At 34.1% G+C, this 23,842-nt stretch overlaps 2 protein-coding genes across 2 annotated transcripts in view; both read left to right on the top strand.

The window, feature by feature from the left end:
* The window catches only part of LOC134840167 (sodium-dependent neutral amino acid transporter B(0)AT3-like), a 337,316-nt gene that overhangs the window by 138,654 nt on the left and 174,820 nt on the right, over positions 1-23,842 (top strand). The gene's annotated exons all lie outside the window — the stretch shown is intronic.
* The window catches only part of LOC134839066 (BTB/POZ domain-containing protein 16-like), a 33,287-nt gene continuing 10,215 nt past the window's right edge, over positions 771-23,842 (top strand). Inside the window, exons 1-4 of the mRNA XM_063854477.1 lie at positions 771-998; positions 3,448-3,581; positions 22,888-22,957; positions 23,214-23,376. Of these exons, the coding sequence (XP_063710547.1) occupies positions 891-998; positions 3,448-3,581; positions 22,888-22,957; positions 23,214-23,376 (475 nt within the window). The 5' untranslated portion in view covers positions 771-890. The remainder of the gene's footprint in view (positions 999-3,447; positions 3,582-22,887; positions 22,958-23,213; positions 23,377-23,842) is intronic.

Raw genomic sequence — 23,842 nt, 5'->3', positions numbered from 1 at the left:
TATAATTAAGCTATTTCGATTTTGATTGAGTATACAAAAAATAAAGTGTTTTGAGCTTATTTTTATATACACAAATGACACCCCCGCACTGCACTAAATTTCCATTCTGACATGAAGCTTTTTGCTGTTTGTTATCCCACTTCTTGCAAAACAACAAAAAATGAATGATTTTAAGAAAAAAATTAATTTTAAGAAAAAAAAATTGATTTTATTTGCGAAGACTACAGTAATCCAAACATTCGGTAATTATTTTACAGATATAAAAGAAACAGTATCTGTTCAACATGTTTATGATTGCTATTTTAACAAATTATTGCTACTGGTACTGTGTCTAGAAGTCTTTTTCTAAATAAACTTGTTTGTTGCCAAAGTTTTAGCCACCGAATATGAGTGGGTGCTCATGAATGAAAGTGGCAGATATAGTTTTTGGTGCTGCTAAAGTCATTTGCTGATGACTATGTAGCCATCTTTCCAGGCGCATTGTACGAGATCTTTAAGAACTTTGAAACACTTGGATTTTCAATTGGCGGTAAAAAGAGGCCTCTTTAGTTAAGCTTCATGAGTCAATTGATACGGGGTAGTGGCACACTTCAACTTCTTTCTATCAAAATTTATCAGCTTAAAGTGGTCCTTTCATGACTTGTAGTTGTCCACTTCAGGCGCCTAAAGGTTCGGTCGAAATTCTTCGGTAAAACGAATAAAGTTTTTTTTTAAAATGAACAAAAAATTAACGCATTGCTGCTTTTACAACAAATGTTCAAGTTTCTTCAAAACTGTAAAACAGCACGTTATATAGTCATTACGTGATCATTTTGATAGTTAACAGATTGTGTGCTTATTTTGATGGTTTTCGAGACACAATCATAGATAATAAAACTTGATTATGAAACATGGTTTTCGATCCAGTCAAAACCAAGAACCGTACTCAGTTTTACTTGCATGAGGCGACCAGAGAAGGCCTTCAGAGTGGAACACTTTGCAACTGGGGAATCCAGAAGGTGAATTTTTACACTTCAATTTTGTAATTTAAGTTTCAACTCGATACACACCCAAACATCCAAAATCCTTTCATCTAGTTTTCTTCGGACATTACCATGAAGCGGGAATCAGCTACGGTTGATTTTTCCCAGAAATCATATAGTTACCCCAACTAGAAGGATAAAATTAGAATTGCTAGAAACATTCCGATTTTGTTCACAAAACAGGGAGTGTCAAACTCGTTCAATTTGAACTCTTAGGTTGAACTGCAATTTTACAGCGGTACATCTAAAAAACCGAAGAAAACCCGATCCATTTACAAAACCATACGAATAAGAACAAAAAAAAAATTAGCAAAGGAGATACTAAAAAGTAAGTTCGTTTCCATATCGATTACTCGTCACCAATCGTTATCACATACGTGTCACCAATTCATTATCAACATAAGAGTCGTCTGTTTTTTCCATCGTGTTGCTCTTTTTCGTCAAGTGAACCTACAGTCAGATACCTTTAAACCATGTGATTGAACGACATTTCAACTTTGATATAGTGGGAGGGCTCGCTAATGGAGCATACTAATTCAAACTAAACGTATACAGATTTATCGATATGCCGGCCGAATAGCATATGATCTGACGTGGCCTGATATCACTATCCTTAAAGCATTCATACTAAGCAAATCTGTACGCACGCCGGGCGAAAAAGTCTACGCCGAACAATGTACGAACAAATCAAACTAAAATTGCATGATCTGGTCAAAATCTACAACACTGCCAATCAGCTCTTATGAGCTCTTAAATTTCAAATACATAAAAAAAACGTTTTTGATTTTTGCTTCCAATTTGATTAAAACACCGATTATATTTTGAAATTTTCTGACACTTATTTTGGTGAAAAGTTGCGACAACAAGCAGCCTTGCTGTGCCTCGAAAAATTATTATCACAGCTCTCGCCAGCGAATTCAGTCCAGATGCAAGTGTTTTATGATGAGACGCTTGGAAGGACTAGGGTTCCTGGCCGTCCTTTAGAAAAACTCGGTTAGGATTTGCTCTCCTTCCTAGCCACTTTGTTCAAATTTGAAACTGAAACGCTTCTCAGTACTTTTAGTACAACATGAAAAAAAATTAGTATGCTAATCAATTATAAAAGCAGATATTTCAATCAATTTCTCCAACATCGTGTGCAATTTCAGTTATGCATTTTTTTAAATTTACAACGATTTTTTCCTTTCGGACAGTTGCATCTTAACTAACTGTCAGTATCTGCAATGAATAAAATTCAATTGCAGAAGAGCTCATTGTTGCAGAGAAAAACACCTTTGAAGAGAAATTGAGAGAATTTTTTGTCGATCAAATGTTTTAGCTTGAGTTAAATTCAACGTAGAAATGCAGTAAATTTGCGTTGAGAAATACCTTTTGAACTTTTTGAAAAAAATTAGCTATTCAATGATATTCCTCCATTCTTGTGCTGCAATTAGTTTCATTCATTTTATATTTAACTAAGACTGTAATCATCTTCATCCCCTGATACTAGGTTAATTTTTGCTGCTTTTGTGCAAAATTGTGGTGGTATAATAACCATATGTCATAATAACCATAATATGGACAATTGGGGAATGAAGACATGCTACAATTATATTGCATTAGCAAAGTTTTGACTTTACACATATCTGCTTCCACATACATTCTGTAGGAGCGCTGGTAGACGGTAACACGACAATCGGTTGCGTATGATTTTTTCTGGGCTGGTCTTACAAGGGATGACTTTATTAAGCACATAGAGATTAATTTCCTGAATGGCAGAACAATCGTTGTTAGTAATTTTCAGCTCGCCTGATTTGTTTTCCAGATCAATGCACTGGAGTAATTCTGTGTGTATAATGAAAATTCAGACGAAAAGGTTTCAAAATTCAAATTTTTCAATTTGGATGCTAAAACTAGACAAATGTAAACTATCAAGTTGGTTTTTGTCAAAGAGAAACCTTTTTCAGAAAAATGACAGTTTTTGAGTGACTGGTAGTTATGCAATACTACACCTGCATATTTGAAGCAAGAACATAAGGGGTAACCACAATGTTAAAGTTTTCGAACAGTAATTTTGAGTGCCAAAATTCATCTTATTTTTCTGTTTACGGGAATTTTTCAATAGCTGATAGAAACCTTCAACTAAAACGAAGAACCTTCAAACGCCTCAAAACAACTTCACGTTCTGATTCGAACGGAACCTTTTAAATATCTTCGTTAATCATATGTCACCCTTTCCGTAAATAGTTTCGGAGAAAAAGGCAGAAACGTAAATAGTATTACGTTCGTTCATTGTTTGAAACATAAATTTGCAAGTTCCTTCTCTTGTGACTGCAAAAACATAACATTCATCCAAAACTGTAGAAAGCTCAAGTTAGGGCAAGTTTTTATAGCGACTCTTCCAGCAACGAAGTTTTTTCTTTCAAAATGTATTGCACTTTTGTAGACATTTGTCCTCGATAAAGAGCAGTGTTTCCAAAGCGGGACATACAAAGATGACAACGAGAAACAGCATAAATTCTGGGTGTTTGATCCGAAGGGACCCCCACAGACACCGGGTCCCATGTCTCGATACAAGAGGTACCAGAACAAAAAAAATTTTGATATGATTTAGAAGTACTCTATTATGTAGAACCCTATCGCGAGCTTCGCGAACTTATTGTTAATACCTTTGGAAAAGCTGTCATCCTCTGGCAAAATAGTATAAAAAGAAAAAGGCAAATCTTAAAAACCAAACTTTTAAAAAAAACTTTGCCCCATATATTATTGGAGTCTAATGTCGTGAAACTGTCTGTCCTTGCATCATTTAGTCTTGCAGAAAAAGCAATAGAGCTTTAAAAGAAGCTTAAACAGAGGAGGTTAAAAGCAGCTGAAAAGAAGGTTAAAAGAAGCTGAAAAGAAGCTTAAATCATTGCTTTTCAAGAATTTTGGAACCTGATCTAAACTACATTTTATGATTGGATAAATTAGATATTTTACCACTGTAAAGTATTTAATATTAACCAATCATGATCCATACAACTAACAACCCACTTATTTGTAAGTGCTGGAATTACTTGTAATTTCAGCACCAGAGAGATTTGAATTTAACTTAGAAATTAGTTGAACTCTCCCGAGTACTTCAGCAGCCGCAATAAACCAGTATACCCTAGATCTATTGAGCCTAGCAGAGACTAGTTAAACAACCTGAGACTAGATAGTATAAGAGTAAGATTAGGATCGGTATTAGACTAAGAAGTTGCACGAATCTATCCGGCCGAAAATAAGATAGCGTGACGAGCAGACGGTGTACCCTATCCGAAATTACTCTATGAGTTATACCCATCGGTCCTAAGTCATCTGGTGCGACCATAAGTCTCGAACAAGACCTTAATAGCTTAGAATTAACCAATAATAGATTAGAATTTAGACAAAACATTTACAAAATGTTATACGACAATAATTTAATCGAAATGTCTCTACGACTCAATAGATCAGAGCCAATATTCCGAACGATAACAGAACTACCCGGAATTGGAAGAAGACCTCGAACCAGAGACGACATACGACAAAGCAGAAACTTACCATATAGTTATATGATAGTTCGGCAAAAGCCAGAACAAACTTTTGTATTTAGAATACTAATAGCAATGAATTTAGATTTTCATTTGCAAACATAAAATTTTGAAGTCAATCTTCAAAATCATTTCAGGCGCTAAACAAAATTATTAATATACAATAACGATTGATAAAAAGATCTCAGATCGTTTTCCTAAATTCTGCAGTAATATACAAAACATGTTTGAAAAGATTTATTGAAAAATTAAAATAAAAATTAGTAGCATGACAATAAATGGTTAGTAATTATAAATCATCCTGTTGTTCCAGCTTCATCACCTAAACATAACAGCATTCATAAGCTCACTAATATCATAAAAATACTAAATCTTTTCTTTACACAAATTTAAAACATTTTAAACTTAAATTCACTTAATTTTAAAATTAGATCATCAAGGCTTATCCTTGGATCTTAAATCATTTTCTATTTAATTAAATTTAAAACTTGATCATCAAGGCCTATCCTTGGATCAAAAAGAACAACTTTGTTCTCCCCCACCCACTTAACTAGTGTCTAACGACCTCAAACGTCGATTCACTATCCAACCCTTTCTAAAAACCCAGGACTAATAGAAATTTTTGAACAAAACTAATCATTCAAATTAGGATAAACAGTGAAGAACTTCGGTTATTCATCCTTCACTTGATCCCCCCTCTTACCAGACCCAGGATAAATCTTAGACTTAGTAAGTTTAAAATAGTATCTAACGAACTACTCGCGTTCTAATTATACCTGAACCTTGTGGATCGATTTACTATTCTCCAACCCTGAACACAATCACTACCCTTAAGTAAGATTAAGTAAGTTAACACCTTAGCTTATACTAGCCACGAGAAAGTATAAAATCATTCTCCGGAATTGATATACTTTTCTCCCCAACCCTGAACAAATAGACCCAGGTTAGGCTAACCAAAAAATCGTAAGGACTAACAGTTTAAGCAAATAGAAATCATTTAACAACCTTTTGCATCCGTCATCCTAAACCTTATGTCATTTAAAAACCTAGGAAATAAACAAACAATCGTTTTACACAATTGTGAAATAGATAATAAAAAATACGACCTTGTAATCACACCTCATACACAAACAGTTGGATACATTAGAACAAAACGACAAACATTAAAGAGAAAAATAATAACTAAACAAAGACAAATAACACGAAAAAGATTTTCAAAAAATCGAAACGCATTTTCAGAATCAGAAACCAACAGTTTAGACGAACTTTATAAACTAAAAGAATCAATAGATAAAAATTGCCCAATTCACGATCAATTATATTTCTCTGACCCAGAAACAACTTCAAATTCATCAAAAAGAGGAAAAAGAAGAATAAAAAAGCAGTATAAACATAAACCAGTACATTTATACAATTGGAATCAACCAATTAGACACATTGATAATTACATATTAACAGTCATCGAACGAAAAAATGAGCTCAACGCACACCCCAGGTGAAGAAAGTCCAGATGATGATGATATCTTCCCCTTTATCGTAGATGCAACCACTGATAGAGGACAGCATATATTTTGCAAAAATTTACTCTTAAATTTGTTTGAACCCGGAATCAGTCCATGTAAAACAGAGTTCCCAGATGTAAAAATCAAAAGACAAATTATCGATCACTATTTGAAAGATATATGTAACTTAACACAACAATACGGAATCTACTCCATAGAATTCAACTCACCAAACCAGAATCACAGCAAATATGTAATTCAAACAGACGACCTTGATTTAGAATTCTCAAAAGTATTCTCAGAATATATAAAAAGCATACAATATCATAACTCACAAAGAGCAAACTCCATATTCACCAATGAAGTTTTTGCAATAATATATAGTTATATCTCGATATTAGAAAACGAAATCCCAATCACAAATGTCTCACCGACAGAAACATCTAAACATATAAGAGTACGACATGAAATCACACTACTCTCTAGTTTTCTAAATATAATTAAAGAAAATTTCACGAAAGATGAAGTTTCACAACATACAAAACACGACTTACAAAAAATCTTGGCATGGTTCATAATAGATTATTTCACACATAATATTGATTTAATTTCACAAGCAAGAAAAAATTTTAGACCCCAAAACTCAAATGATGATACTGCCATCACAGAACAATCAGACTATGTTTGGGACCCCGAATGGTCTCATCCCGCATCCATAAACTTCCCACAATCAATCTCAAGTCAAGCAATAAGTACGATATCTTATGTAAGAGATTATGTACGAGTAATACCATTAACCATTGATGCAACACCAATAAACTATAATACATTTTTACCCGATATGCAAAATAATAGTTTAAACTCTACAGTCATACACAATGAGAACCTCAATGGAACTAGGAACCTTACTCAACAAGATATCCAGACACCATCACACTTCATAAATGAAGAAATCGTACACACAACAACTACACAACAAAGTATTTCACCAATACGTCCAAACTTAACAACACCAAGAAATACAAATCCTTCACAAACACAGGTAACATTACAATCAACCGTTAAACCTTCGGTGGCCCCAAAATATTCACACATGGATTACCAAACATACAGACCCATGACAATACCGCCAAAAACACGCAAAACGTTCACTAGAAACAACTTTGCAGACCATAATTATAATTACACACATCCATCAAAAACAAATTATCAACCACGAAAAAATTTTAGTAATTATACAAGATCTCGAAACTGGGATAACCCAATGGCACCACCTAATTCAGTAAATTTCCAAACAAATTTACATCCTCCACAGGATCGTAGTGAAAACTATCCATTTTTTCAACAAAATAAAAATAAAAAACAAACATCTTATCAAATGGATTACTTATCCTCAGATGATGATTTTTTACAACCAGATATATTTGCACCATATAATCAAGAATATCGTGGACAAGGAGTACAGAAACCACATACAAATCATAGAATTTTTTCTCCACAACCGATAGATACACAAAATCAACAACCAATTCAGCAACAAAACCCAATTAATACACAATCTTTTCAACCAATTCAGCAACAAAACCCAATGATTGCAAACTCGTACCAACCAGCACAAATGCAAAATGAAATACCACTCCCATATTATCTTCAACAACACGAAATAACAAGAAATCAACTTTCAAATTTTTCTCAAATGCCAAATGCAGCAGAATCATTACAAATGACGATGAATCCATACCTTATGGGTGGATCATCAATAACATCAAATAAACCTTTAATGGTATTCACAGGAACAGACCCTGAATATTCTGTAGAAGACTATTTAAATGCAGTCACAGCAAATTTGATTTTAAATATAGGACCTGAACCAATTAATACGCCACTACATCAAAACTGGATACATCGACGCACAGCGTTAATACAAACAACTCTAGATGGCGCAGCCCAAAAATGGTTTTCAGTATTGCCTATAGAAATAAAATCAAATTGGAAAAGGTTTACACAAGAATTTTCAAAAATGTTTGACTCCGAAAGAAACAAACAACAACAAAGAGTTTTATGTAATGAAATTCGCAGATTACCAAATGAAACCATCAAGCAATTAGCAGTACGCATCGAAACACTAGTTCGAAAAGCATATTCATTAAATACACACGACTATAAAAACACAAAGATGACAGAAATCTTAATGATGACATTAACACCGCAATTAAGAAAAATAGCAATAAAAAAGAGAGCATCCCATCCTTCTTCAATTCGAGAACCCGATTTAGATTTTCGAAAACTAGTAGACAAACTAGAACAAGCAGAAATCACAATGAAACTCGAAGAAACAGAAAATCTGAAATTACAATACGTTAACAGAATTGAAACAGCTTCCACAAATATAATCAATATACAGGAATCAGATACAGACCTCGTTGAAAAAATCACTGAAATACTCAATATTTACGAAAAACACCCAAACTTTAAAGGCAAACCATCTTTCAAAAAATGGTGTAATTATTGCCGACGATACGGACATAGTATTTCTGAATGTAGACAAAAACAGCAAGACAATCAAAATAAACCTCAAAAATATAAAGAACCAAATAAATCATTCTACCAATACATGATAAAAGATCAAAATCTACCGAACAAAACAGTCTACAGCAACAACAGTTCAGGAAAACCACTCCCGAACAATACAAATTATACAAGAAATCAATCACCATATAACTCAAGTTATAGAGGAAGATCACCAGAACGAAGAAACACGCAAAATTCATCACAAAATCACTACAATAGACCAAATAGTCGAAATAACTATTCCAGATCAAATTCAAATACACAACGATTTGTTTCTAGATCTAATTCCCAATCCAGAAATAATTACTACCCAAACAATCAATCACGAAATTCATCATACAATAGGAATAGAAACTACTCCAATAATCGGAATAGAAGTTATTCAAACAACCGAAACCAGAATTACCCGAACAATCAATCAAGGAATAATTCATATAATAGATCGAACTATAACAGACCAAACAATAATCACCAAAATAGATCGCGAAATAATTCACAAAATCGACACTCAAGTTATAATAATCGTTATAGAAATTATTCCCAATCACCACACCGGAATAATAATAACTATAATAATTCTAATAATCGCCACAGAAGTAGTACACCTAAACATCAAAGACATATTAATCAAGTACAATCTAATCCAGAAACAACATCAAACCCTCCAGGTATTGATGACACAGTAACTGATACGTTACAACTCAAGCAAATAAACTGTGGATCATCAGATTCAGAAAGCGATGCAGAAAACACTCTCTCCATCAATATGATAAAAGTCGAAAATGACTATGAATCTGTTATATATGAACAACCTTTTTCATCACACATATATGAGAATCAATCAGAACTCCTTCACAATTATTATATTGAACCCGTCCATTCCACACCGACGACGCAAAAAACTAATGAAATTAACACTACAAATCAACCCAATGAGAATGACAAAACAAAATGCTTGAATACAAATCACATCTATCAAAACATACAAAAAGAACAACCCAGAGAAAAAATTTGGACAATACCATTTCTTTTAGAAAGTCCAAGAAGCAAAGAATTTCAACCACCAGATCTTGAAATTGATTTTCTAATTGATTCAGGAGCAGAATCAAATATAATAAACATTCCCACATGGAATGAAATAAAAACCTTACACCCAAAGCTAACACCTCTTGAAACCTCCAGTAAACTAGCAACAGCACAAGGATCAACATTGGTAAACTATGGAAAAATTCAATTATTTCTTCTCCCCACAAGAACAATGGAGCAAAATAAAATTTTAACTAAACCATTTAAACAAATATTCCATATCACTGATATTAAACACAATATCATTGGAATACCATTTATCTCTAAATATATACCAACAATCAACATATTAAACAGTAAAATACTAATCAAAGATAAATACACAAAAGCAAAAGACACATCCCTAACATTTTTTCAAAGATTAAACAAACAACCACCATTCTTTTCAAAATTTTATCCAATATATAACCAACAAAGAAAACACCTGAAACCACTATCAGGAAACATATATAATTTTTCAATAAAGCAAGTTCACCAATATGATAAAAAAACAAAACAAACAAAAATTTTATATGTCAGATTTTGAATTCAAACCTATTCATAAATTTTTCAAAATCACAATCTCATCAATAAAATATTTGAAAAACTCGAATTCAGATATTATTTCCTTACATGTATACAACAATACACCTTACCAGGTAACATTACCTTTAGGACTTTTAGGCTATTGCGAAACCAACGCTACAATATCACCAATACACGAAAAAGCATATCGTGTAAATAATATACTCCAATTACTAGATATTTGCCAATCCACAATTCTTATTGAAGAATTATCTATAAATAGTATAATAAGTAACGAAAACAGAAATACGGATTATTTCACAAAAACCCCATATTTCAAACCTACATTCAACATAAGTAACTACACAGAGAGTCAACAGAAATTTTTAACAATGTTTAATTTCCAACATTCACAAATAACACAAGACGAATTTGAAAAACTAGCAAAACAGCTAATTAAATATTCATCAGTCTATGCAACATCCAAATTTGATGTTGGCAAAATCAGCTCATCACTACATCTCCCATTAAAACCAGACGCAGTTTTCAAAAAACAAAGAGCAAGTAAAGTACCAATTCACTTACACGATAAAGTAAACAGATTACTCGACATTTTAGAACAATACAACATTATATCACCAGTAAACAAAGAAGAACAACCAAAAGGCAACACATTTATCAACCCTGTTATCATTCTAGCCAAAGGAGAATCATTAAAAATTGTTCTCGATGCTAGATACCTCAACTCACTCATAGATGAATCAAAGTGTAATTGGCCTATTGAACCAATACAAGTTATTTTAACAAAAATAAACGGAAAATATTTTACAACCGCGGATATGAATAGTGCATACAATCAAATGCCATTAGATGAACAATCACGACGCTTAACACAATTTGTTATTGGAAACCAACAATACGAATTCAACCGCTTATTCTATGGAATATCCATAGGACCAGCAGCATTTTCAGCTTTTATGAGCAAAATTTTTCGACCATTAATACTCAAGAAAAACGCAATCACCTATTTAGACGATGTTTTTATGCAATCACAGACAAAAGAGGAAATGTTCAATGTTTTAGAACAATACCACCAAATACTTCAGAACGAAAATCTGAAGGCCGCCCCCGATAAATCACACTTCTTTTTGACAAGAGTTAAATTCTTAGGACATAATATAGAAAGAAATACAATCACTCCATTGAAATCACGTATAGACGCTATTCAAAAACTCAAACCACCAACAATTAAAAAGAAAATCCAAGAATTCCTTGGAATGTTAAACTTTTTAAGCAAATATGTTTATAAAATGCAATTATATCTACGACCATTCTATAACATACTTAGACAACAAAATAATTTTGAATGGAATACAGAACATCAAGCACAATTTGAAGAAATCAAAAAACTTCTAACTGAACAAATTTCAAACACAATTCCAGACTCAAATCAACCATTTTATGCAATGTGCGATGCTTCGAACTTTGGCATCGGCGCAGCATTATTACAATCACATAATAGTACAAATAAAATGAACCTCATATCAGCAAATTCTCGATTATTCACTCAAGCAGAGCTACGACTCTCAACTCTAATGAGAGAATGTACAGCCATAATATATACACTAACAGAATATGAATTTCTGATACTTGGATCAAAACATCCCACAGTTCTATTCACAGACCATAAACCAATCATCTTTCTTTTTACACAAAAGTCTAATCCAAACCACCGAGTTTATAGATTTCAACTCATTTTAATGAAATTCCCAAACTTACATATAGTTTGGACCGCAGGAAAAAATCTTGCACTACCAGACACCTTAAGTCGAAATACGCCACCTGAATTACTTACACGTAAAACCACAGTCGAAATACCCAAAAACATAAAATTCTACCTGGCAGAAAATGAAACATCACCCCGATTGGAATGCAAATATGCAGTAAAAACTGACGTTGAACAATCACAAATAAATAATTTACAACATTTCCCACTTTATTTAGATTGTCAAAATAATCACTATGAAGTTGATCTACTTGGAACATCAACTTTTAAACCAATCCCATATTCACAATGGATAAAAAATAACACCCAACAAAAAAGAATAAAACCACACTCGCATAAAAAAGACCGTTTTCCACTAATTGAAAAAGAAAATTTAACTGATAAAATAAACTTATCAGGACCACAAACAAACGATTCAAAATACACAATAAATCATCAAGTTTTTGACCTCCATGACCCACTTGACACAATACCCTTATCTAAATTAGAAATTGAAAACATTTTTCTCCCCCCAACAGAAACAATTACAATTTCAACACTGAAACAATATCAAAACCTTGACCCAGTAATTCGACAACTGAAATCATGGCACAAATATAAAACTAAACCTATCAAAGCAGATTCAACTATTCTAGGAAACAAAACGCTCCTCCGATATTTTCGAAAATTCAATAATACAACAATCAACGAAAACACAGACCTTCTAGAATACAAACTAAATGAATCTACAGTTCCCTGTCTCCCTTTAAGTATGATTCTTATAGCTTTTAATATTTCACATACACAAAATATTAAAGGACACTCTGGATCAGAGAAAACATATTCAAATTTTATACAAAACGTTTATTTCCCAAATGCACCAATTTGGATAAAAGTACTATGCAATGACTGTATAGTATGTCAACTGAATAAACCTTACCCAAATCAAAAGCAAATAGCACAAAAACAAGATTTTAAAGGACAAAGTTTGTACTTTAATCATCGTATCTCATTTGATACCAAAGGACCAATTTCACCCTCATCCGAAGGAAACTCCTACATTATGGTAATTGTTGACGCATTTACACATTATGTAGCACTTAACCCAGTACCACATTGTAACGCTTATTACGCTTACACAACACTCTATGAACACTGGATAGCAAAATTCGGACTACCAGAAATTTTAGTTACAGACAACGGTACAGAATTCATAAATAATGAAATCATCACACTATGTCATTTATATAACATTAAACACAAACCACGTACATCTCACGCACCTTGGACAAACGGCTTAGTCGAAGGTATGAACCGTTCATTACAAGAATATCTCAGATGTATCATCAATGGCAATGATACAAGATATACCGAATGGTCAGCAGATGTAAAACTATTTCCCTTAGCATATAATTCACAAATCACGACAACTTTAGGAATGTCACCATATGAAATGGTTTTTAACCAAAAGCCACGCAAACCAATAATGTTTACAGCAAACTCTCATAAAAACGCACAAGGTTATTGTCAACCAAATAAAGACTCAATTTGCTATAACCTACCATTACATACACACGATGAAGATCATTTTCATCACCCACAAATTCTTAAACTAGCCTCCGGTACACACACCGAATGGATTTTAAACAGAGATAGAAAACACAATGAAATTTACCAAAAAGTAACAAAAAAGTTGTTACAAAGGCAAAATATTAATGAACAAATAAATTCACGCTTTACACCAGCCTCCGATTTAAAAATTGGAACATTTGTTTTAATACCCAATTTTAATACTCAAAAAGGAATTTCAAAAAAATTACAACCCCTTCGTAAAGGACCATACCAAATAATTGCAAAACCCACTGACGTCACATATAAAATCACCGACTCAGACAAAAAAGAAATCGTTCAACACCGAAATAACCTATTACCTTATTATCCAAAAGAATACGCACTCCGCGAACTAACTCAATTATATTCTTTTACAGGTTTACAAGTTATTCAAAATGACCCACATACGGAAAATACAACAAAGGAACAAAATGATATTCACCTCGGAAATCAAAATACAAAATCAAAAACCACAAAAAACAATACAAAAAATCTCGATCAAAATACATCTCAAAAAGAAAGAAAAAATAGAAAAATGACAGAACAAATAATACCCCAAGAACAAATCGACAAATCAGAACATAGAGAGTCTTCACGACTTAGAAATCAACCACGTAAAAATTATAAAGTATTCATCCCACAATCTAAAATATTAAAGAAAGTTGAATTTCAAAAACAACCTTAATTATACATTTAATAATCTTTGCACCTCTGAAACATTTTACACTTTCAATTTTCGAGATAACATGCTGACAAACACGCAACAATTCTAGTTCAAAATTAGCCAATAGGATTCATCCAATCCGTCACCTTCTATAACTTTAACACAAACCAACTAGACGAAAAATATTAAACTCCAGGCATATCTATAACTATAACTCTACGACCTCCAGGTCAAAAATAAGCAAACCACTCCAACTTGACAACTAAAATAAATATCACCATAATATCATAACCCTCCCTTATCTAATAAACCAAAGATCAACAATATTTCCCCAACTCAGACCTCAAATACCCCCCAAACAAATATGTTAAATTAGCCTAAAGTAAAAGAACGACCATTTTAATTAGCCTAAAGTATAAAAATCTCAAAAATACCCCAGATCATTTGACAAATGAAAATAAAGACAAAGAAGACCTCCCGATCACCATAAAAATTGCCCCCAACAATTTTTTACAAAACTCAACCCACTTGTCAAAAAACTAATAAATAATCCGACCACACATGAAAATTGCCCCAAACAACAAAAAATATTCGATCACGAAGTCATTTCTTAAATGCTCTTCTATCAAACAGTCACTAAAATTATCACAAACCTCAAACAATTTTTTACGATACTTGAAACTTTCATAATATTTCTTTTTGATATCCTTGAATCTTTTCTAATACTCTTAATCATTTTTTGTAATATTTTTGTAATTTTCTACACTATATTCGAACTATTTCTCCAACTTTCAAAAACCCTTGATTATATCCACAGGTACGATTTATAAAACTTGTCTAAATGATACGAACTATTTTCAGTAGAACTGATATTTTTCTACTATTTGTAATTTTCATAACATTTCTATCATCCCTCATTTTGACCATATGCAAATGTATAAAGAAAGCAATCATCACATTCGCTCTAGCAACAATCCTCCTAATTCTTTTCTTAGAAGAATACTATAATAAACATTAACTTTTTCACTAAAAGAATAAACCAAAAAGCTATCAAAAATTGCTACCCAAAAGTCACAAAGTCAGTCTTCACCGACATCATCCCAAGATAACCCAACAACACCTTCAACTACCCAAAATCCTCAAACATCTACACGAATTTCCTTTCAAGATAACCCATACACTTTTGAAGAACGACACGCTCGTTTATCAGAACCACTAGAACCAGTTCAACGAAAAGCACCTCTAAGCGAACCAACATATAACTTATACCCAACACTACCACAAGAATTAAGTAGAATAAGAAATCCTAGTCAAAACCAAAATACAGTCGAAATAAATAGACAAATTATACATCCTCGGCGAAACAGAAATTTTCAAACTCCCCGAGTTCATTTTGACATACCTCAATCCCCATCACAAAACACTCCAGAAAACCCCATTGATATATTACCAGAAACCCCTACGCTTCTCTCACAACGTAGCACCTCAAGCCTACCATCAGATTACTTAGGTTCAACACCAACATCTGAACAAATACGTGAAAATCCCTTTAACCCCCCAAACCAGGCATCACGACTACCATATTGGACAACACATTCATTTACACAAGGTGAACTAAATTTAGTCAATGATCCAATAGATATTTCTACGGATACAACAACATCCTCATCACTACCAGAAACATTATCACTACCATCAACACCATCAATAAGCCAGATTTCACCACCACCTTTTAACTTAAATTTTCCAAATAATCTCGACGCCAGATATCGAGACCAATCATCAACAAATATTCCTTTAAGACTAGATTGGAATACATTTACAGCCCCTCCACCATTATTTGGTCAACATCTAGAAAGTAATCGCCTTCACAACTGGGCACTTAATAGATTGCAATACGGACAAGACATTCACGACGATATCCGTGATCACAATATCCAAATATTCCAACAAAACAGTTTACAATTAAAGTTTGAAATCACAGTTAAATTAAACAACATTACTCAACATCCCTACCCATTAAACCCACCAAACATAACAGCCCAATCACTACCACCACCATTTATAACCACTGAAGTAATATATAAATACGACAGATATACCAAAAAGACAATTGGTTACATCACATTTTATAACCCATACTCAGGATTATCATACACATGTATATTCTAAAATTATTAATTTTTCTCCAGCTCCTTTTCCTAGTAATCTCAAATCAAAACATAAACCCTTCTCCCCGCACAGGACCCCAAGATTTATTAGTAACACATTACGATTGTGAAGAAAACGAACAAAAAACACTACACAAGTATGCAATAAATCAAGTATCACAGTGCGAAACAGAACCCCAAGCCATAGAAACTACAAATGTCATAGCAACACTTTATTCAAAAGCCCGAGCAACTACAGTTATAGGATATAAATTCACAGCAACATTTTCTGAAAAGAAAGTACATTGTTCACAAGTCTCAAACGGAAATAAAAACCGACTTGACCATGAATCATTCTACCAGAGTAATATAGAACGACTTTTACATCTCAATCCCGAAGATTGTAAAAACGAGTTACTCCGACTAAACATCACAAAAAATAAAAACACAAATAGAAAGTTAGTATATTTCCAAGTTTTTTCAGATTCTGTACATCAAGCAGAACTTGAAAGATATCAAGGACATATAAAATTAGATGAAAAATACCCATACAACGGCGCACACGGACGATTAACTTATGACATACACGATAAACACTGGATACCACACATTGGTATAAATGACCCATCAAACTGCAAAGCAGACACAAAAAATAAAGGATACCAAGAAATAATGTTTTTCGATTGGAAAATACAACTCGAAAAAATACAACTCACACGAGATTTATCAGACAACACAATGATTTATCAAGGAATTAGATTACCTTGTAAAAACGACCAAGGTTATTGCGACCCTACAACAAGAACACAAGCAACAATTGTTTGGTTCCCCGAAGACACATGTACAACATTTCAAGTAGCAAAAATACACGCTCGTATGATAAAATTTCACAAAAAATATTTTATACAATCAATACCATATGAACAAGTAAATCCATTACGAAAAATAAGTTCTAATTTTCGAAACATTCATAATATAGAAAATAAATTAACACGTTTTCAAATATATCAAGAAACAGAACTTGCATGTAAATACAGAAACCCACTTCACAAAACACAATACTCTGAAATATTAGTTGAATACGAAAATGGATTCGACATGACCACTGGAAAAATAAAAGCCGACCCATACGCCACAAGTCATCCCCTAAACGAAGGAACATCATATATACCAGTTAATTTTCAAAAGAATACAGGTCAACCTGGTGGACATTTAAAGCCCCAAAACGATCACAGCACACGTTTACAAGAACTATCCCTAATGAATAGTACATATTTTGGTAATATCCACTATGATATTCACTTGGATATGAAACTAGACTACACGATTAGCCGAATTTTTCAAGAAATGTCACTCTCCGAATTAGAAACACTACACCAACTATGCGAATTAGAAAGAACACAAATATTACAATCACTCGCACTAGCAGTATTAAAAATACCCTATGCAGGATATTTACTATCAGGAAATAGATCAAATTTTTTAGACTATGAAGGAAACATCTTATGGTTTTATACTTGTACTAAAAAAGTATCACCACTATACGTTTTTGAAGATAAACGATGCTATAAATAAATCCCCATCTTTTATAAGAATAAAGTACATTTCGTTGACACACTTTCACGAAGAACCTATTTCTGGGATACCGCAGTTCCATGTGGATCAGAAAATAGCCACAACGTAGTACAGCTAAACCCTGATGAAGATAAATATTACCTTCTCACCCCATATCCCACATTAATGCAATCACTCAAAAAATTTTCACCAGAAAGCATTCGCGCTATCGCCCGAAACCCAAATATAGACTTACAATCAATAGGAATATACTCAAAATCAGATATTCAACATCACATTAGAACACAACAATTCCAAGAATTATTAACACAAATGGACACAATACAAAGACAATCAATTGACCAAAACTTACGCAAACTTGCCGAAACCGCAGGATTTGCTGACATCTATACGCAAGACTATAGCGGATATTTTAAAGACATTAAAGATTATATATATCTAAACGGTGAAAAATACCGTCCCCAAGATATATCACCTATCAATATTTTTAGCTTTGTTACACTCAAGAATGAAATTCTTGATTTTCTAGGATGGCCCTACTACATCTTAGAAAAACTGACTATTTTATACGCAATGTTTAACTTTATTGGATTTCTTTTTTCACTCTTAAAAGGAATCTATAACACATGTGCTATACACACACAAGTCAATAGACAAGCAAGTGTAGCACGCATACTATTTGCAGGATTTTTTGGAATCTTTTCTACATCTATAAACAAAATTCTTTTAGACGCACAAATAAAAGAATATAACACAAAAATAGCAACAAGACAGAACACATACGACGAAGAACATAACAATGTAGACACAACACCAACAGCACCACAGTTACCACCCCTACCACATAACCATCCATTATCCCTAGTCCCACGTAATTTTCGAAATTTAGCCATAACACATAATAATTTTAGACCAACCATATCACAAAGCCCCATCCAACATATAATGACACACCACTCACAAGATGAAAATACTAATAAACAAATTATAGAACAACCCCATACCACCGCTTTTCAGTCTCAAAATAACAATTTTTTTAGCCCACGATGAGCCGACAACTTGGATCCCTACACCGATCAAATTCCCACCCAACCAACCTCACCACTCCAATCCCAATAATACCACTTTTTGCTTTTCCGCCACCCGATTTCCCATCCAGTAATGTAATATCAGGCATGAATTCCGATACTAATTCACACATCTCAGTTTTATACTCCATCTCACAACTCAATAACCCGAATATTGAAACCCCCGATGAATTTGCCGACTCTGAACCATCTCCATCAAATAATTTTCCCACCAACCCCTCAATTTTTTCCCAACCCCCTTTTCAACCCATATTACCAAATAACCCTGACCCATCCAATTCTACACCCTCTTATGCTTCCCAAGTCACTCCAACCTATTCTTCACTTCACTCAGACCAATCATCTCATTCTCCAGATACCCCCCGAATCTCCCCAGAACTAGATAACTTCATTACCCTACAACAACAACCCTATCACCTTGACATCCCAACCATAAACCAAATCTCATCCACAATAGATTCATCCAACCCTCCTACCCCTACAGCTACAGCCTCTTCAATTTATACTGAATCATTAGCACCATCATCCACAACTACTGAATCTTCACTCAGCACTAATAGAGCTTACCGCACTTTTAAAAGGAAGTTCCCCAACCATCCTTTCCCAGCGAAACCAGGAACAGCCCGTGAATATATCAACCATCCACAACACACTAACACAAAAGAATTTTTAGCTATCACCTTACCCTCATTTCCACAATACACCTTAAACACCCCTCATGACACTAACGAGACACGTAACTTTGTAGACGAATACGTTTTAATGCCTACCCTTCCTTGGACCTCATATTATCATTTTACAAATCCCCTTTGCTTACCTTTATCTAACACTCATATCGATATAGAACGAAATAAGGACATGCTATATCGACTCACTACAACACTAACACCTAGACAATTTACTTACATTGGATATAAAAAATCACTAAAAACACACACTGCACCCCGAGCTAATGAATATACACTAGAATATTACGATCATAACATCATCAGAACTAACCAAGATCAATTCTTAGACGACGATCGCTTCGCTAACCCACAAATCACCGAGAAATTTTTCATTAAAACACCATATGTATTTACACTAAATATCTTCGATCGCAAGTTTGACCACATTATTTCAGAAGCACTAACAGACACGCAAGCCTACGAAAGTTTTAAAGAACGCTTCCAAATATTTTCACTAACCTTTCATTTCCTTGCACCACATGAAAGAGATTTGCACTGCTCACACGATATTATGTTGCGCACTAAACAAACTCACACATATACATATTATCGTTTTATCCAAAATCACTTCGACCTACACACCCCCTCCAGACAACCACACCATCGTTTTCAATTCATCAATTCCAAATACACCTCACCATTCTTTCTTAACTTCACATATTGCATTAAAGATACTAACCTTCATGGTATTCTTCGAAATTATGATCCCATAACCCAAATGTATATCTTTTGTCCCATCACCAAGACCTTCAATGCAGAAGAATCCCGACCCTTCCTCATCCCACAAGAGTTTGTACAACCTATAGAAATCCCCATTTTAGAATTCATCCATAACACTAAATTCAACCACAAATTATATAATCTAATCCAAAACACACCTTATGAATTTGCAGTTGGCACTGAAGAACTAACCACCATTAAGGCGCTTCAATTGCTTTGGCCACTGCTTCAAACTAAAAATATCATCCGCATTTTAGTCAAATTACTAACAACTTCAGATCTCATCCACGACATCTTCCCCCACGGTTTCTTCCCCGACGACTAACAGGTAAGTATGAATTATACATATTACTAACTAATTTAAATATTAGAAACTCACCATTCTTTATCCATGTTTTCTTTAGAATTTTAGCCTTCATCCTCGATCATCTGAAAAATTCACAAAGGAAAATAAAAATTGAAAACTTCTTCAAACTGTTTAAAACCCTATTAAATTTTTGCACCAACAATTAAATAAATATAATACCAATGCAGTAAATTAATTTATAAATTTTTCCCCCACAAGCAGTAAATCTAATAATGATGAAAATTTGTAACTTAATTTTCCCCAACAACTAGCAATAAAATTAAAAATTCTATGTAGTAAATTAATAAGAAGCAAATGCAGTACTAACCTTTTGATATTTTCATTCACTCGCACAAGAATTCTATCCAAACTCGCACAGCTCGCCCACGAAGAATTGTTTAAAATAATGAATTTTAGTTTCAAGCTTTCAAACTCGATAACTCTAACACAAGATAACACGTTTCAAACTTTCCTTTAACCCGGTTGGAAAGGAATTATATACTAAACAAAACTAACCAATGCAGCTTACTAAACACCACAACACATAGCATAACAGCATGACTAAGAAAAGGAAACCAACGGTACCCAAACCGGATTAACCCAGTTTAAAACTGGATAATTTATTCTTTTGAAGACTATTATAAAGTCTAAGAAAGAAATAATAAAACACAAAAAAGTCGAAAGACAAACCCATACCACAAACAATTTGATTTTTGAAAAAAGGACACAACCAACAAAACATAAGAAAAACCACAACAAACCCAACATAAAACGTTGTCACAAAACAGGACCTCTCACAAAAACCGCATGCAATCATACTCCCACTCCTGGCCTAACCCACCAGAAGAGGACGTCCTGAGCATGCTCTATAGCCGGCCTAACCCACCGCGCTACATCCACGCTTTGTGACCATACTCCTATTTTTAATAAGAGCTACTCAAGGGTGAGTAACTCTTTAAAATAACTGAACTAAAACAAAAAGCTTTTGTGAAAACAACTAACTAAAATCATAATTAAAAAATATTAAACTAATAAAAGTTTTATAAAATGTAAATTACATTATGCAATATATAGATCAGAATACAACACCAAGGACGAACATCCAAAGACAAAACGACCCTACTACACTCGAGAAAGAATGGCCAACTACAATCAATATGCCGCTCACAATCACAACTCAAAGGATTTAGAGTACGACTTGACTTCGCAGAAAAGGACTTCATTGAACTAGACCAATGACCACCTCGATGTTCAAGTATACGTACAGATCCGAGTAACCAGGCATCCCCTCCACGCACAATCTCCACGCCATTCCCAGACAAGGTCAAACACAAAGAAGTTCTCACCAATGAAACAGAAAAACCTGACATAGCCAACCATTCTGAAATCAGATTTGAGTTTGTTGCGAAAACCCAGTCGTTGTCATGAGAAGACACAACGATTGAACCTGGAACTTCTCTAACAAGAGAACCCACAAGAAATATGATGTTCGCCAAAAACCAACGTCCATCATCCATCCTTTGAACTACAGAAAAACTATTCTAAAAAACTCTGTAAAACCCGGATGGGTGGAACCTGATCTAAACTACATTTTATGATTGGATAAATTAGATATTTTACCACTGTAAAGTATTTAATATTAACCAATCATGATCCATACAACTAACAACCCACTTATTTGTAAGTGCTGGAATTACTTGTAATTTCAGAACCAGAGAGATTTGAATTTAACTTAGAAATTAGTTAAACTCTCCCGAGTACTTCAGCAGCCGCAATAAACCAGTATACCCTAGATCTATTGAGCCTAGCAGAGACTAGTTAAACAACCTGAGACTAGATAGTATAAGAGTAAGATTAGGATCGGTATTAGACTAAGAAGTTGCACGAATCTATCCGGCCGAAAATAAGATAGCGTGACGAGCAGACGGTGTACCCTATCCGAAATTACTCTATGAGTTATACCCATCGGTCCTAACTCAATTTCTTTGGTTCCCCTTTTAATAGTGTAATGATTTGTTTCAGGGATGTTGCAACTGCGCCTTATCGAGCTCTGATGCCTCGCGCCAAGAACATGAAAGACATACCTCAGAAAGTACGTGCATGATCATGTGACTCCTAAGCTTTGATCCAAAAAAATCAATGGATGCAAAAACACGGGGGAAAATGTAGAGTTTTCAAAAAGTTCGACAAAAACTAGAAACGCCAAATGTGGAGTCTTATATGAACAGACAGAACAAAAACGAATCGTTGTGGGAAGGGAGCTAAATTGGTCCAGGGTAACTAAATCCAGGAAGATTAAAGTTCAGGGGCTGAAATCGGTCCATCCACTTATCCGAGTGTTGTTTTAGCCGACGATCGGTTGGAAGAACAGAATCAGGAGTCAGGTGGGACACACTAACAGGTGGAGACTGTCCACGTGGCTGGGCACTGACCTCCTCGGCTCCTCCCAGGCAGTCAGAGCCACTGTACACATACCCTCAGCAGAAATATTCTCCAAAGTCGACCCCCTAGGTGAGACACCACGTGAAAGAGCAAGGGGTCTGGGGGGGGGGGCTGTTTGGACTGGGAAAGGGGGGGATTGATTGACTTTCAATTTTTCTGCTTCTATTGGTTTTAGTATCTTAAATGACGTAGTGTGCACGAGAGTTTTTCTAGGGAGGAGTAGTCGAGCAGTATTTTGCGAAATTTTTTAGATTGACCAGTTTGAACCCAAAGACCCTATTTTGCTGCGCGCGCTGGTTTTTCGACACTATCTCCCCTCAAATGGTGCTGTTTGAAAAAAAGTTGAGGTTGGTTAACCAAAAATAGCTGGCATATAAAAGTACCAAAAAGAGAGCTTATAAAAAAAATTAAACTAAGACTGAACGAACGCGGCCGCCCGCTCCTCGGCAAGCTACAGATGATGTACGAAATTTATGCTTGTTTTTTTTATGTTCTTGCTATTTTGCTTTTATGGCAGTTCCATGATTTGAGGGCC

This window comes from Symsagittifera roscoffensis, chromosome 2, assembly GCF_963678635.1.
Source record: "Symsagittifera roscoffensis chromosome 2, txSymRosc1.1, whole genome shotgun sequence".
Lineage (NCBI taxonomy): Eukaryota > Metazoa > Xenacoelomorpha > Acoela > Convolutidae > Symsagittifera > Symsagittifera roscoffensis.
This window is presented reverse-complemented; position numbering and strand designations above follow the sequence as displayed.